Source organism: Numenius arquata, chromosome 1 (assembly GCF_964106895.1).
Source record: "Numenius arquata chromosome 1, bNumArq3.hap1.1, whole genome shotgun sequence".
Lineage (NCBI taxonomy): Eukaryota > Metazoa > Chordata > Aves > Charadriiformes > Scolopacidae > Numenius > Numenius arquata.
This window is the reverse complement of record NC_133576.1, coordinates 117,001,244-117,019,162: the sequence shown is the minus strand read 5'-3', so window position 1 is coordinate 117,019,162 and position 17,919 is coordinate 117,001,244. Positions and strand designations below refer to the sequence as shown.

The 17,919-nt window shown below is 38.0% G+C and overlaps 1 protein-coding gene across 2 annotated transcripts in view; it reads left to right on the top strand.

The window, feature by feature from the left end:
* FRY (FRY microtubule binding protein) overlaps positions 1-17,919 on the top strand; it is a 174,224-nt gene that overhangs the window by 47,702 nt on the left and 108,603 nt on the right. For both annotated transcript variants that reach the window (XM_074156759.1, XM_074156750.1), the window contains exons 3-10: positions 2,387-2,440; positions 10,771-10,910; positions 11,977-12,067; positions 12,449-12,528; positions 12,648-12,728; positions 14,378-14,546; positions 16,945-17,037; positions 17,132-17,230. In XM_074156759.1, coding sequence (XP_074012860.1) covers positions 2,387-2,440; positions 10,771-10,910; positions 11,977-12,067; positions 12,449-12,528; positions 12,648-12,728; positions 14,378-14,546; positions 16,945-17,037; positions 17,132-17,230 — 807 coding nt within the window. The remainder of the gene's footprint in view (positions 1-2,386; positions 2,441-10,770; positions 10,911-11,976; positions 12,068-12,448; positions 12,529-12,647; positions 12,729-14,377; positions 14,547-16,944; positions 17,038-17,131; positions 17,231-17,919) is intronic.

The window sequence follows — 17,919 nt, the reverse complement described above, 5'->3', positions numbered from 1 at the left end:
GAGGAGAGGCCAAGCAGCAAGAACGGCAGTAGGTGCAGGACAGGATGAAGGGAAGAAAAAGGCCTCAGTTAAAGCCCTAGACTGGAGACATTGAGAAGTTATGGCAGCAGAACCCTTCCTGGCTTTTGGTTGGTGTCCTTGGCTGGTCTCCATCCCACGGCTGCCTTCTGCTGTGATCAAGTCTGTTGCATGGCCTGCAAACCATTTCTTTAGGTGAATGTACCACGGTTTGGGAAGCCCTGATCTGGTCGCCTGAAGGAGGGCAAGAGATGAGTTGTATGGCCTTGTCAAAGGGATCTTCACTACCTTAGAAACGCAGTCCCTGGGGAGCGTTGTCATCAGAAACTGAAGTATTTGTGAGCTGTGTGTGTTTCCAGAGATAGGCAACAGGTGATTGGATCACTTTTAGGACTTCAGTTCCAGACCTGGATTCCCAGAGCAAATTTTTTCTCATTGAGCTGTGTCCACCTTACAGATAAGTGTGTAGTGAGGAGTCCCACACCTCATTTCTGCCTGAAAACACTGAATGTGTTTCTGCAGGATTCTAGATACTACTCTGAAAGCCAAGCATTGCAGCGTTGGGCACTGGAACACAAAGCTTCTGGATGCCAAAGCTCTTTTTATTGAAACAGACCTTAAGAAATGTCTCTGTGGTAACACAAGCCTTCTGTAATGGAATCAGCAATTTAATTAAAAAAACGATTGTGTGTTGGGTGTTTTTTGCCCTAACCTGCACTCATTTTCAGGACACTGATTTGTCCAGGACCCATGAAAACTTAAGCATGTTTTAAATGAATTGAACTGTACTTTTGGAAGATTCTCTGCTGTCCTTTTCAGTGTGTGGCAATAGACAAAAAAAGTATTGTCCTCCCATGAGACACAGCTAGGTAGGGTAGCACCGAGTTACCGATTGAGGAGGAGGACAGCGGGTGGGGTGGTGCTTGGTGTCTGTTTCTGGGCTACAAGGTTTGTTCGTTACCAATAATCTGTCATAAAGTTCTAATTAATAGTTGTTGTGCCCTTAATGTAACATGGAGGAGTCACTCCGGACATTAGAGAGAACAATGAAAAATATTGATGACTGTCCTGGATAAATGACTCAGTAGAAAACATTTTGTTGATTTTTCTATTTGGTAGGTAGTCAGGGGATACTGCAGTCGCCCTGCAGCCAGCCGCCCGCCAGCTGGCATTACAAGTGGATCAGCATAATTAATTTCAAAATCAGTCAGCAGATTATACTGGACAACATTTTCTCCAGAGAGAAACATTAAATAATATAAATCTTTGGACCGCCTCAAGTCTTTCCATTCCGTTATCTCAGCAGCTTTACAGATTTCTTTGTTTTGCATCTCACATCCCCTGGCAGTGATGGTATTTTGCCTGATACATTAACAGATGCTGAAGAGTGTAATAGTTTGCTGCAAACTGAACAGAAGATCTCATGCTGAGCTGGTGGGAGAGCCCTGATCTTGCAGCTGTAAGAGAAGAAAGATGCACGATTTACAGAAGAATAAGGCAATGACACATTTCAGACAGCAACAGTAGTACAATTCAGTGCCGAATTGTGATAGTGACATGTTTTTCAGACTGTCATCTGCCTTCATGTATTGTTTATCTTCATTGTGGTTTAGGAGATTCATGTTTTGTATATATATATGCAAATATAAATTTGTATATTTGTGTATATCTAGAATACTGGCCTGTGAACTTCTACATGCCTCAGTAATTGACCCCGCTTGGCAAAAAAGCCATAAAGGTGAATGGATGTTCACACGTGGGGACTCAGATTTCTGGGTTGGGCAGTTCTCTTTGGCCTTCCCACATACTGTGAGAACTTGTTCTGAAAATTTGCTTCCATTCCAAAAATGTCTTTTTTTGTTTCGTTGGGTTTTTTTGGGTAATACAGCTGGTTTTTTCCACAGTTATCTTCCTTAAAAATGAACTCTATGATATTTGAGTCTTCTAAAATCACCTTTCTTTCGGTATGTGCTGCGTGATGCACTATCTCTGTGGACATGTTTGTATTGCCTGGTGGTACTGTAACAAGAAGGTAAACAAACAGCTAAACAGAGCTCTTTGGTTATGTGTTAGAGGAAATACCAGGTGCTTTTTAGGATTTTGAAAGAATTTATCGTCACTGTGAGCACCAAGTAACTTGGGTGTAATAAATGGTTATTCCTTTTCTTTCTTGGAAAGACACTAGAGACACTCTGGCAGTATTAGGTCATATTAGATCTCCTTTGCATACAAAACAAACCAGCATGAAACTGGTCAGGAGGCAGATTGTGTGTATAAAAATCTAACATAAAAATAATAGTAGAGTTGTTAGAATATATCCTAGTATTGATCGTAAGTAATATAGATTTAATTTTTTTTTTTTTTTTAGGAGAAGCCACTGACCAAATCTCTGCAACGAGGAGAAGACCCCCAGTTTGATCAAGTAAGACACTTGAAATTATATTATTTCCATTCCTCAGGCTACAAGACAACTACTTGGAAGGCAGTCTAGTGTCCTTATACTGTCGTTGCATACTGCAAAAGCAATATCTCTCAATGTGCTTTAGTAGAATGATGAGTGTTTTGCCTAACCATTCTTGGTTTAAAACTAGGAGGATTTCTCCACTGTTTTCAAGTTCAGTATTTTTTTGCCATAGAACTTATTGCTTTTTACAGTGTATTAGGCACGTGTATTATTTCCTGGTTGGTTTCCCTGATGAAGGTTTCGAAGCAAACTGTGTCTTTTCAGAATATCTGCTTTTTGAAACAGGTGCATTGCCCCCAGTCTTCCTCTTATGGGGTTTTTCCTTTTATGGTCATTGTCATCAGTCTCATCAGTCTATTTTGTCTCTGTAGCTGTGACCCAGCATGATTTACACATATGCTGCACTTCACATAGGCTGAGCCAACCTGTTGTGTTTAAAATTAAGCATAAATTCAGTTGTCAGGATAAGTGTCTATATACGCCAAGGTAAATAATAATTAGAGAAAAATGATTGGCAGGGAAAAAGAATTAAAAACTAAAATAGAATTTATATAATGAATTACATTTCATTTAATGAAACAATAAAATTGTAATTAATAAAATGAAATTAATATCTGGTATTAGATTAATAAATTGATTATGTTAGGGAAACAGGACAAGTATAAAAATAAAACCAGTAGCAATGTACACACCTTTTAATGATAGTGTAAGAGAATTATTTTTTGGCAGCAGTCTGTTTCTTTAAAAAAAAAAAAAGCATCCAGAAAAAAATCCTGCATAAGTAACCTATTTTGAAATAAAGATAGCTGCTAAAGAGTTTAAGTTGCATAAAGGATGCTAAAACCCCCTCTCAACAAAGAGGAGGGATACACTCAGGTGTATCATATGCAACAAAGTTATTTGCTGCTCTGCCATTCATGCCTCAGCTTCCATTGCTGTCACCATCGCTGCCAGCTCCTTGGCTGCCCCCACCACTGTGCTGCCAGGGGTGCCAGAAATACAGGAGAGAAAGACATAGCAGAAGTAGCAGCAACAGCAACAACTCTGAAAGTGACTGCCATAAGCTGCAGGTACCATATTAGTTAACTTTGGGAGAGGAGATAGGTATGAGTAGGAATTCAGCACCTCACATGGATTTAAGACATGTATTGTGTTTTCTGGGACGTTATATACATTGCACCAGAAGCAAAGATGCCTTGTAAGACCCCACTGGCATTCACAAAGGCTCACTTCATAATTTTAGCTTGGTGAAGTGGCACTCTCTATGTTGTTCTGTAGCTGCTTTTTGAGGAGAGGTAGCCTGGTTGGAGAGGAGGCAAACAGCAGGACTTCTGCATTGCTCTGGGAAGCTCCCTGCCCTCCTTGCACAGCGAGACCCCACAGGGGAGCCAGGCACTGAAGGCTAAAGGAGGGTGCTTTGTGAGTACTCTGTAGCTGCCTAATGAAATCTTTTGTGGTATTCTGACCTTAATTTTATATATATTTTTTTCCTTCCTGTGGGAAGAGTGTCACACATAAATGGGAAAGAAAAGCAAACTAAGCCACCCATATGCAAACCTTGTGATACTGTTCCTGCAGTGTATTAAACAAACACATAATGGGTGTCTGTGGTTTGATTAAATATTCATGGTTAAGCAAATTTTGGCCCTTTACAATGAAGAATTCTTCTTCTAGTTATTGGTAAGTAGACAGAAAATTGAACAATTAAGATCAGTTAATGAGAACAGCAAAAACTTTCTAGAGTGAAACAACTGTGTGTTTCCTACTGTAGCAATTTACTCTGAATGCTGAGGGGGGAAAAAAAGCCCAAACACAGACAGAAAACAAAGGCAAATTTTGTTATACACAACATTTGCATGTATTTCTAACTGCATATCTAGAGTCCTACCTACATGTAGTGTTGATAGAAAAGCTGAGGTTGCCTTAGGCATCCTGTCAGAAAACTTAGTTTTCAGTTCCTTGGAATTTTCCAAACAAACTGTTCAGATTGAAAAATTCAGCCTATCTGTCTGCATCGGCCCGAGTTGTTGGGAATGTTTCCCTTTTCCGGTTTCACATTGTTTCTGCTTGAACAGCACCATCATTTTGAGATGTTCTAGTGCTCCTGGGATTGATGTATGCCTATGATTGGGAGATGGGACCTGAACTGTACCTGGCTGATGAGCCTGTTTTCAAGAACATCGTTCATGCTTATCAAAATAATTTTAGTCTGGCTAAATTGTAGTTAGATTTTCATTCAAAAATTTGTAATACACAGTAGAGCTTTGATAGAATTCAGCCAGAGTGGAGACAGGAAGATAGAGCAAAAGGTCTTTCTTTACTTGGCATGTTTCACTCAGTAGATGGGGTCGGTACATCTCAGTTTCACAAATGATGACATCAGTATTACAAAGTATTACAATTACGAAAAATTTTGCTGATATGAAAAACGTAACTGTGGTCTACATGGAAAACTCTGAAGATCATGATTCCACATGATACTGAAATCCAAGTAAGAGGGCATGTCCTTTTAAGTCAAACCATTTAAGTTTTATTTTTTAAGTTAACTCAAATATTTAAAGAGTCTATAGGATGCAGGAAGACCAGGTTGATAATCCCTTGCTTCTCCCTTCCAGGTAAGGTGTGGAAAGTTTTGTTGTTTATTCCTGGAACACATAAAGTCATGTAGCAAAAACAGGAAAGGCCACACATGACATTCCTGACATTTTTACTAGAGAACTGAAGGAGGAAAAGGAGAATCCTCATGAGCAAACATTTTCAAGGGGTGTCTAATGATTTTGACTTTCAATTTTAAGGCACCGAAAATGACATACTGTCAAAGGAACCTAATTTTCTTTTTTGACTATATCAAATTATCTCTGTTCAATTTGAATGAAATTGATTAGGTGATGCTAAAGTGCCCAGGTCACTAGTCACTTTAAAATGTCTGAGCTGCATTCTTCGAACTGGAAATTAAAAAGCAGCAAAAGGCATGACCTGATTTAAAATTTGCCTTTGCAAGTCAGCTTCAGAGGTGGGAAAAAACAACTGAAAAAATCCCTTTGCAGTAACTTACAATGAGCAGAACCCAGAGTAGTTGGTGTCAAGTTTAACATTGAACCCCCCAAACTATTTAAACCATTCTGAAATCATTGCTTACGTCCCCTAAACAGCTCTCTGAGAACCAGCATTTTGTCCTGCCCATTCTCAAACAGCATTTTAGGAGCAAAGTTGTGATGGTGGTGATGGATCCAGTGTCTAGGGACCGGACTGTGCACAGGCAGAGCTGTTTATCTGCAGACGGCTGTAGTGTCGGTGCCTGCTGTCTGGCAAGTAGCATTGTCCTGTGGGCTCTGTCTGGCTGCCAATTGCATCACCCTCCTCAAACTCATAACAGTATCTTGAGCAATGTCTGAAGTAATCTTACTGATCCTGACTTGCAGAATGTCTCACCATTGGCCTCACAAACTGGATTCCTTACACTGACTGTACTTTCCTTTTTAGGCGTGCATATATGTAAAGAAAATATATACAGGAAATTGTATGGTTTCTACATATGGTTAAATATCTTTATAGTATATTTAAAATCATGTTTTAAAAGTTCTTGATGGGACAACTCTAGTTGCCCATTGGCAAAGAGCATTACTGTTACAGCATTAGCGTGCTCTATGTTCCCAATTACAGAAATGTTATTAAACACAGTACTACTGAACTATGACTTAAACTTCCTACTACAGGAAACCATAAAGTTGCAGTACATGAAAAGATCAAAAGCTCAGGTGAGAAAAACCTTAATTATCCAAGAGGCTTATCCTCACCCAAGGAAACCTTTTTTGTTAGTGTTTTCTCAGCCCCTACTCTAAAGTATCTTCTGTTCTTACCACGGTATATAAATGTTCTGTGAATTGACAACACTGGAGGCAGAAAAAGGGCACTATGTAATATTGGACCAACGTGCAGACATTTTTCCATATGAAAATACAAAATGAATGTAATGCTTTGGCCGTGACACTGAAAACTTAACAGTAAGACTCAGTTTTCATACAAAACTGTCTATATGAGGTGCCTGTTGCAAGAGTTTCATCATAAACTGCACAAAAATTTGTGCTCATTTTAATTATTCTCTTCTTAGAAGTGCACTGGGAGAATACAGAATGGAAAGCAAAAACATTTAATGTTTTATATACTTTTCAGAGATGGAACCAAATAGGTCAAGCTAAAAAAGGGAAAATAAAAATGTAATAATAAAAAATGTGGAAAATCTAAATATGAATAAATAAGACTCTAAGCAACATACTAATGATTAAGTGTCCATTTTTCATAACGGCCTACACGTGGTAAATGACATGCTGATAATTATTCCTATCCAAAAACATAACGATCATATCCGTTAGATGTAGTAAGTGAATAACGATTTCATGATGATTGCAGTAGCACTGCAGCTGGCCCCTTCTGTGTTTTCCCTTTCTCTGTGTTTTACGCATTGTCCTTCTTCACCAGCAGAAGGGCACATGGTAGAGGGAGTATAAGACATGGTGGTGATGGGGTCATAGAACAGCCCTTGGCTCTTGATCAGAGGTTTGGGTTGAAGTAATGTGTAAAGAAGTAAATTTGAAGGCAAAATTAAAGGTATCACATTCAGAACTGAACTTGTTGCACACTAGAAATAAATGGGTTTTCATGTAGACTGTTACCCTGGCAGTAAAATAGCTATAAACATTGCTAAAGTATAAGCAAGCTAGGTGAAATTACCCATCTACAGAATTATGCAATAAGAAAATCCTGGTTTTTTACTCACAAAAGCAAGGTCGTAAATGAAAACTATTGAGTCCAACTTAATACTTAACGGTTTTAATGATTCCCAGGGACGTGGAACTTCATAGCATGTTAAAAAATGCTTACAACAGAGATGTGAATGAAAGAAGATCTACGCAAACACAACTGCACTACTTGATTCTAATGTTTCATTCTACAGATTTTTCAATTAGAGTTATCTAGAAATCTATCATTAGCAGAAAAAAAATATGTTTTGTCTCAAAGGGTCCAACAGAATTAGAGCGTGTAGCTGCTTTGGTTAGAGCTTAGGGCAGTTCATCTCTCCACCTTCCCCCTGCCCCAGTCTAGAGTATTTGGAATTGGAACTGTTGGCTTTATCTCCTTAATTGCATATATTGCATATGAAATCTCAGTCTTACTGAGAGTTTTGCTGTTAATTTCAAGGAGCAAGAATTTCATTGCAGCTGTTATTTTCCTTGAATCTATATTGTTTGCAGTTATGGGGCCTTGTTATGGGCATGCATGAAGTGGAAAAAATGTTGAATGTAGGGAAGACATTATTGCATGGCTATGAGTATCCTAAATATAGCTAAGACAATGTTTATCAAATTCTGCTTTTGGTTGATAGAAGGTGTAAAATCTCACTCCTAATGTCCATTATTTGGAGTCTACACTACAACAATTTGAAGACAGAATATGCAGACAGTGTGTAAATAATAGATTTTAATATATATATAAATGAATAAAAAATTCATTTTTATAAAATGAACCAACACTATGCAAAGATGAAGTACTGCAATTCTGCATTATTAAAATGGCAATAAAATGCACATTAAGCATACATACTAACATATATGGTATATGAAAAAAATGCAAAGCCAAGAAATTAATGATACCGTTGGAAATTGAATGCGGTTTTGAATCTATTTGCTGTTAAAGCACATAGAAGTTCATATGTGAAATAAAAAAATAATCATCATCTATATGCTGTTAGTGGAAACATTTCTTACATTTCTATTTTGACAATATAGCAAGACTTTTATGAAAGTATATAAATTTTAGCAAACTGTCTAGGCAGAATTTCATTAAATTTACTCTTACATATGATTCCAAAATAAATATTAAGTATTTACATCGAGTATATTTAATGCTCTGTGAACACAAGTTTTAAACAGCCGTACTTGTGCAGCTTTCTTATCCTTAAGCTATACAGTAGGTAGTTCATTTATGATGGAAGAACATGATCATTTGTCCAACAAGGACATATTTGTACATCTGTGCACTCCCTTTCAGGAGCAGCACAGAGATAGAATTCATCTCGCTCCTGGACTTACTTCCAGTAAATGAAAGGGTTGAGTAACCAACATGCTGGCTAGACTTCCCTCCCTTCCTGTTCCCTGAGAGCCAGGTCTTTGCCCGGTCCACCCTTCCTTCCTGTCTTAAAAGTGCAATGACAGAAAGATTAAAAAAAGGCTATATTGACCTTTTATCCCTACTAAAGGCATGCACTGTAAATTCAGCAGAGAAGGTATGGCTTGAGGAGATTTAACAGGAATCACTTTGACTTTTTGTGGGGAGTGAAATTGTGTAGCTGGGATTTAGAGAACAGCATTGATATATATCTTGGTGAATGTTCAGGAAGACATGACTGAAGGAACTTTTCACTCACAGTTAAATATTGTGATCTCTTAAAAGATATTTAGCTCTATTCTAGTGTTCCTTAGCAAACCCTTTTTCACTGCATCTCATAATTAACAACTGGTGTTACGCCAGCTTCAAAAAAACTTTTGGAAAACAATAGAGAAGCAATTGAAATGTCTAAGTGTCCTGAGTCAGTAGTGAATAGTTTGCACTGACACTGAATTGGTGATTCATGTCTTCCAAGTATTTAGCTGAAGTCTTAAGCTTAAAGGCTTTGGTGTAATTGAGCTGCTGTAATTGGGCTGCTGTAGTAATTCTTCATGAAAGGCCTCCTGTCACTGCTGCAAGCAGTGCCTTCACGCCGTCTTCCACAGCAACTTGTTTCATATTTGAGGTAGTAAAATATATTGGAAACACTAGATTGAAAGCTTTCTTGAAATAGTACTTTTATAGAAACTTTTATTTTTACAAAGCAGTTGTTAAAGCTTTCTAATGCTCGCATGTTTAATTTTAGGCCATAGTACCCGAATCCAATCAAAATAATACTACTTTATCCTCCAAGTGTCTTACTAACTTTAGACCACAACATCAGTGTGAATTAGTTAAATTCTGTGGCAGAAAAACTCCAAAAGAGATGAGAGTTAATGGTCTAAACTAACCGTCATCCACAAAAGTTGTAATTTAAGGCTTTAGTACCATTTGGGAATTGTATGCAAGGTGCTCAGTCTCCCAGTTTTGCTCTTGTCTCAAGTCACAGTCTTCACACCAGCTTGGTCTTATACAAGACATTAAACTCTACTGTTATTGTTCCACAGGCACCAGAACATGCTGGTTTAAGTTTAAGCAGGTGGATAAACCTGACAGAGTTACTGACATAATCATTGTACTTGACATGAAGTACATACTTCAGCACTTCGCTTCTGCTACTCAGGGCTTCACAGGATCTTGAGGTGGTCACAAATCTCCAGATCAGCAATTTATTCCTATTTTAAATAGTTGTTATCTATTTTCTTAGAAAGTACACAAGTGCTGTGGCTGTGAACATTCAGTTGCAATACATATATAATCCTCTTGTATAATAACGTGGGTTTTTTTCACCCTAGCTTTTGATCTTTTCGTGTTTTGCAGCTTTATGGTTTCCTGTAATAGGAAGTTTAAGTCATAGTTCAGTAGTTACACGTTCTGTAACATTTCTATAATTGGTGACACAGATTATACTGAGTGAGCAGTAATCTTCTTTTCCTGCATGCCACTAGAGCTGTTTAATCAGGAACTTTTAAGGATTGATTTTAAACTGTTTCACTTGTGCACACAAAGACACAGGAAATTGTAATTATTTTCCTATATATAAAAGAGCAGTCTAAGTTATTGGATGTGTCAGCCTAATAGTAGGATGGATGCATTTTCTCATTAAGTTGGTTAAGGTTATTGCAGAGCTTTTGGGGTTTCTCAGTATATTCCGAGTTTCAGGAGGGGCATCCAGCAGTTAGATACAACCCATGAAACAGTGCCACTGATTCATCACTTCTTCTTTCCTTATAATGTGCTCAAACTCAAATCAACATTGTGTAACAAATGAAAAAAAAAAGCCCCTTGAAGAACTAGATAGTGTTCTGGTGTGTTGTAGGTTGTAATTACAGAATTTTAATGCATTTTAGTATTATCAATGGGAAGATGCTATCGACATACAGCCTATTAGTGTATTTCTGCTTATGTTTCAGCAGGAAATGCAGAATATTAAGTCACTGCTTCTACCATGGATCTCAAAAACGAGATGAAAACAAGAAAGAACATGTCTAGCCATTGAATTAGTGCTTTTTTTTTTTTTTTTTAAGGAGGAGGGGGAACTTAAGCACCAGTTGATTTGTTGTTTTGTTGTATTTTCCCCATAGGTAATAAGCTCAATGAGCTCACTTTCAGAATATTGTCTACCCTCTATCCTGCGCACTTTGTTTGATTGGTATAAAAGACAGAATGGAATAGAAGATGAGTCTCATGAGTACAGACCAAGAACAAGCACTAAATCCAAAAGGTATGATTTTGAATATTCATACATACATTAGTGACAGATTCTAAGGTAAAATTTATTGCATTTCATCTATCAGCTTTTGTGAGGTTACAGTTGTTTGAAAGTTGTCATCTTTTTCTACTTCCTCCTGGAACTCTTCTCTCAGCTTCTAGATAGATGGAGTCATTGTGTCTTTAAAATTACACTCCTGATAGTTCAAACACATTTCTTACTGCTGTTTTGGATGCTGTAATGTCATTTAAATATTGGTTTGTTATAAACTGTGTCTGTCTTCTTTACTCATGTGAGCAGGTAATAATTCTGTGACCCTTAGAAGGATTTTATAGTAATACAGCGTTCTGCTTAGTCATGGAAATTTCACATACACCTATCCTCAATCCAAAAAATTGTGAATCAGTGAAGGAGCTTTAGCAACACTGACTTATCTCTTCAAGCAAGCAAGCAAGCAAAAATAAAGACCCAAAACATTTATTCCTCTGTGTTGTTCTTCACAAGGAATGCTTTTAAACATTTGACAAGTGATGCCAAAGTTAAAAAAACAACACTGGAACAGTTTTAAAAAGAGAATGTAGTTTGGTTATGAATTCTCCATCAGTACTTTTAAGGCATTTTTCAAAATCCATCACAAGTCTAAATATGAATTTGATAGTACAAAATAATTTATTATGCTTGTCTCCAAAGTGTAATTGAGAATTGTCTAAATGGTGCCATCAACAAGGAAATTGAAATGAAATCCATTTGTTAGAATACAGAATCCAAAAGTTTCCTTGGTTTTTATTTGTTTTGGTTTTTTTCTTGAGAAAGTTTTGTGTTGATCTTAAACTGGGAAAAAAGAGGAAATGGAGAGTGACATTTAAACCTTTGAAAGAAGGTGAAAGTAGCAACTTAGATTTGGTCTGTTTATCTCAGATTTTAAGAGCAAATTAGTGTATTACTTTCTGAAATGCTGGACTGCAGTTTAACAAGTAGAACAATCCCTTGTTATTTATATTTGTGTAATTGAGGAAGGCATATAATATGAATTATGACACATCTCCTAAATATTGTATTTCCTGTTTTGATTTTGTAGTGATGAACAGCAAAGGGATTATTTAATGGAGAGAAGGGATCTGGCTATTGATTTTATCTTTTCTTTAGTATTAATAGAAGTTTTGAAACAGGTAAGGAGTTTTTAAATTATTCATTAACTAATAAATGATGGAAATGACCAAGACAACTTAATATTAGGATTCTTCTATTTCCGTCTTTAAGAGTCTAATAAAAACGTGAGATACATCCTGCATGCTTGTTTATTGCTGTCCTTCTCACGCCTGTAGGATACATAGTATTATATGCTCATACAGACATTGCTTTTCCAAGTCTTTGGAGCTAAAGTATTTCAATTTCAAACTTCAATACTAAATAAACTTTAAATGGATGGCTTATTTCAGCTGTTCTGTTAGCTGGGTGCTATTTCAGCTCTGTAGGGAAGACACCCAGGAGTAATACAAGGAGTAAGTGTAATATATGTGTACTGGTTCTGTTTTACTTTGTGTTTTCAGATTCCACTTCATCCTGTAATAGACAGTTTGGTACATGATGTTATTAACTTGGCTTTCAAGCACTTTAAATACAAAGAAGGGTAAGGCTCTTTTTCACGCAAAAATTCCATGGAGAATAATTATTTGCTGAATTTTTTAATTGTACTGGTTTAAGCAGGATGCTTTCTCAGCCAAGAATTCTTTCTTGTCTCTTGCCTAGGTACCTTGGTCCTAACACTGGAAATATGCACATTGTTGCAGATTTGTATGCAGAAGTAATAGGTGTTCTAGCTCAAGCAAAGTGAGTAAAATTGAATACCATACGTATTAGAAATCTGAGAAGTTTTACTTGCTTAGCATATGAATATTCTGTTTTTCTCTCTTTCTTAAAAGATAGTGTAGGAATAAATCATTTCAGCTCACTGGCCCTCTGTTCATCCAGATGTTCTAGAGCATAGAACTCTAGGGAATCGCAGGCTTTCTGCATCTAGTCCCGTGATACTGAGTAAATTCAACTAGACTGCAACAGCACTATTTTTCTTATCTCAGCTATGACGTCTGTGGAAAGCCCAAAGGGCTGAAGAGAGCTATTTTAATCAACCTTTTTTCTGTATGCTATTTTTCCTCTAGCTGAGCAAACCTAAAAATGGCTATACTTCAACATAGCAACATTTTAAATTTTCTCTGCAGTTATTTCACTATAGAACTTAATGCAACTGCTTCCGAATCCTTCATCCTGCACTTCTGGAGCAGATGGCACTGTAAAGACAGAAAACACTTCGTGGAGTCCACTCTTAAATTTTGAATGTGGAAGCAGACAGATTCAGAAATTCGTGTACCTGAAATAACGCTCATCATACATTTGTCACACAAACTAAGCAGAAGGGAGAAATTTATTGCCCCAACATAGATCCACGTCAGTGATCTCTGTCTCCTGACTTCTTGGGGTTGCTGAGAGCGAGTCTGCTCTGTAAGACCAATCAACTTAACCAAACTTATTTTTTAGCTTGATGTAGGCAAACCAGTTTGCGTTCTGGAAATCATATGACTTTCACAGACTTCGGCTAAGGCCTTACCTGGGCTTCTAAATTGACTGGATCAAAGGCAAGAGGGGAAGTGACATTTGGATCCGAAGCTTCAAGTTGACTGTCAAATACAAAACATACCTGTTCTCCATAAATACTGTTTTTCTTCTCCAATTCTGAAGGGCCTTGTTACTACCAGTGAAAGGCTTCTTCCTGCCAACCTGGTTTTTTCCAGCTCTCCTGTGTTCCCTAGAGGTGTTTTCCCAGGGGTGATGACAACAAGTTGTTACCTGCTATGCCTGCCCATGAAAATAACATTCTTTTTATTTTGTTTCAAAGAGGACAGGAGATCCTGTTGGATGGTCTTCCTATATGTTATTTTTGTGGACAGTGTTTCTCAAAAGACACCTCCAACAGACTCATGGGGGAGATCAAAAATAGTCACAGACCACCCCATTCCAAATTATTGTAGTTAATGCTTAAGTGTTACTATAATGACTATTAGAAAATCCTGAAGGGAGGAATAGCCTATGAGAATATTTTCCTGGTTATCACTTAGGCATTTTCTTTTGAAAACATTGCATGTACTTGCAAGAAAACTTTGTTTCATCTTGGACTTTTTTGAAAAACATATGAGGGGGTTATTCTAGTGATATTATTATGTCTTATTTAAAAGAGAGGTAAGAAAATAATTGGAAAGATGTGGTTATCCAAAGGGACTAAGATCAGGCTGTATAATTTGTTTTCTTTTCTGAGTTTATCAGAAGTGAAAGAAAACAAAACGAAATATCTTCAAATACTGACCGAAATGGTATTTTACAACCGAGGTTGAATCTTCTTTAGGTCTTTCCCCATTTATATACCTTATGATAAATTTCAAATATGAATCTATAATTTTTTGTAACTAACCAATGTGAATTCATAGATTTCCTGCTGTAAAGAAGAAATTCATGGCAGAGTTAAAAGAGTTACGGCATAAAGAACAAAGCCCGTATGTAGTTCAAAGCATTATCAGTCTTATAATGGGAATGAAATTCTTCCGCATTAAAATGTATCCTGTGGAGGACTTTGAAGCTTCTCTTCAGTTTATGCAGGTAAAACTCCTAAGTATATAACTGTGGTTCCCAGACCTTTTAGAATGGGCTCCCCTTCATTTTTCCTGTAATACTGCAGGAGATTTTCCACATGTCATTCCCACATAAATGTATGTGCAGCTACTTTCTGTTTGTTCTGAGCCTCAGCGCTTCAGTCTCCAATCTCTGGAGTGTATTATTCCATACAAACTTTTCATCAGCCTTATGCCCCTAGTCCCTACATCTCATCCTCCAACAAAAAAAAGTTTGGTTCTGTAGATCCCAGACCTTCCACCCTGCCATCCCACAGCTGTTCCTTGTCTTGTGTCCCTGCCTAGCTATGTCTCCCTAGCTGCTCACTGCCTCCAAAGTGAATCTTCCACCCTTGGCGTAGTTGCCAGAGAGGAGAGGAACTAATGATGGAGAAAAACACAGAGGAAGAGACAAAGAATTGAGGCAAAAGCTGGATGGAATTTCCCTTGGATGTGTTGTCTCCTTCCACTACACCTTCACACTGCATTCTGTACCCACCCGGTTTGAGAGCCACTAATACAGACTATCATGAATGCTTTAAATTAACAGATTACATCATTTTGTAAGAGGAACAATTTATTTAGTTTAACCTTTTTATTCCCCTTTTTTCTTGGGATCACCTTCATGGGTACATGGTTTGTAGCCAGTCATCCAGTAAAATACAAGTTTTATGTAAGTCTCCACATAACAATCAGCTTATATGGTGTCAAAGGAGTAAAAAAAATCAATGTTAGATGCCCACAAATAAGGATTTGACATTGGAATCCAAATACACATGTGTACAGACACACAGAGCCATTTCTCTAAGTCCTGAACAGGAATAACATTCTATTTCAGTTCTACAATGTGCTTTGAACCATGTTTAACGACATATTTAAAACATATTTACAACACAGAAACAGCTCATTTTTCTTCTTACCTTACACTTCATTATATGAACACATCTCAGTATGTGTTGACTTAATGTAAGTTATCCAGAGCTGGCAAGATACTGAAGTAGTGTGTGTTCAGTGCACATGACTGTTACGAGTGAGTGGCTTTGTGGCACAGCACTGCTGGGATCCAGTGTTCACTGCTATTGAAATCAGTGGTAAAGCTCAAAATTCGGATGGAAATGATCTCTACCCTGCTCGTGACTACAGTAGCTCAGCACCAAATGGATTCTTAGATATACTACAATGCATCATAAGATGCACTGTGTGTGTAGGGAAACCAGTTTTGCTCAGTTTGGTGAAATACACTTACAGTTGGATTCTATGGTCAATTTGTCTGTTGGAGTACCTACGTGCAGTGCCTCACCTACAAGGTCTGTCACACCAGCTCTGCTCTGGTAGAGCTGGACACTTTCAGATGGTGAGCTAATCTCAGGAGTGAGCTGCAGAAAAGCCTGTCTTCCACCAGGGAGTGCAGAAGCAGCCCAGGGAGGCTACTGCCTTTGCACAGGGGCCTCAGCTGTGTAGCAGAGATGGCCAGAGTCACTGAAGCCATGTGGTGTAGAATCCTGATCGCAGCTGGGAAAAATTACTCACGGTCTAAAGTGTAAATTGCTCTGCACGCATGTGCAGGAAAAAAGGGTCAGTGGGGAGCATCCTTGTAATGTCAGCGGCTGTTTGGCCTTGGACCCAGAGAGGAAGAAGCAACTGGAGCAACATGATTTGTCATCCTCAGAGAAGTTATACAGAAACACGAGAGTGGGTGGGTGCTTATCTCCCCTCCCTCACGGCCTGAGCAGCACAGCTGTGTGGATAGTAGCTTGCTGCATGTTGAGGACAAAAGTACTCTTTTACTTTCTCTCTCAGTCCCCACTTGCAGGCTGGAAATGATGTCGGTTTGCACCCCAGGTCTCTTCCCTCACATAGCACAGTTCTGTATAGACCCTTAATCTGCAATGGATCCTTGCAGTGAAATGTATCCAAAATATTTACAGTAAGATTGTTCCTTCCCGAAGGAAGAGACTTCCCAAAGATACTTCCCAAAGTATCCTACCAAAGAATTACATTCCTTTTCTGGTGTCCCAGAGCATTGTGTAAAGCAGTCCAAGTGGGCTATTACTCCTGCTCCTGAAGGTACTCACAGGAGTGAGAAGGCATGAGGTCATCCCCTGGGTCCAATTCCCTTTCCATCCTCAGAACACCACCGGGCACAGCTAGAACCAGTGGAGAGTTTATGGATTATCGTGGTTGGAGTAACAGATCCTTGATTGTGACTAATGTCCTAGTTTTGTGCTTGCTGCAAAATACACATTTAGAAGTTACTAGACAAATGTTTTCTGTGGCATTTGCAAGCTAAAAATAGTCACTGACGCTTCATGTGCATTCAGCAAACATTTAGAGGTCTTTATTCCAGCTGATACACAATTTATGTTTCTTGTTTTGTTTTGTTTTAGGAATGTGCACATTATTTCCTTGAAGTTAAAGACAAAGATATCAAGCATGCACTGGCAGGACTGTTTGTTGAAATTCTTGTCCCCGTAGCTGCTGTGAGTTTATTTTTCAGGTTGTTTGCATAATTTCTTTAAATTAGATAAAACAGCTTGTGAAATAGTGTTTTATTAACATGAAATTTTCTTTCAGGCTGTTAAAAATGAAGTGAATGTCCCCTGTCTGAGGAACTTTGTTGAAAGCCTGTATGATACAACACTTGAACTTTCCTCACGAAAGAAGCACTCATTGGTCAGTAACCCTTAAAAGCAGAGGCTAAAACTCGATGTCAGAAATATCTCTTGGGAAATTCCCAGAATTGGTTGCAAAACTTTTTTCTATGTTAGACTTTATAACCAATACATTTCTATTTGCAGGGAAGTTTATTGTGTTTGCAGAAAATAACTGTATTTATTTTATTCAGAATATGATCAAAATCAGTCTGAATCAAACAGATGTTTTCAGCTTCTGGGTCTGGGATTGTTAAAGGGTTAGGTTTTCTCATACTTGTTTTATGTAAACATTAGAAGGAGAGGAGAAAGAATAGAGTTCACTTCTTGTCAAGCGAGAACAAATGAGGCATGTGGGAACAACTCTGTCACGGGGCTTAAATAATACATTGTAGGAACAAAAAAATGTATAACACATGCCCTTTTAAATCCGTAACTTGGCTACTGTGCAGCTCCCTATTTCATTTTTTTCTTGTGAGATGAACAGTGGCACTGCAGTGTATTTTTGGAAGCATGAGTTGATCTGAATTAAGTGAAGATTTGAGTCAGTTTGACGCTGGCCGCCTTAAGCAGTCTGTCTCTCCAACTGGGTCAGCACACGTCAGCGCTGCAGCATTGCCTAATCCGTTTTGAAATCTTGGACCTTTTAAGTAAAGAAAGTTGTCGTTCATCCTCCCTCGTTCTATGGGAAAGTCAAAAAGACTTCCCTGT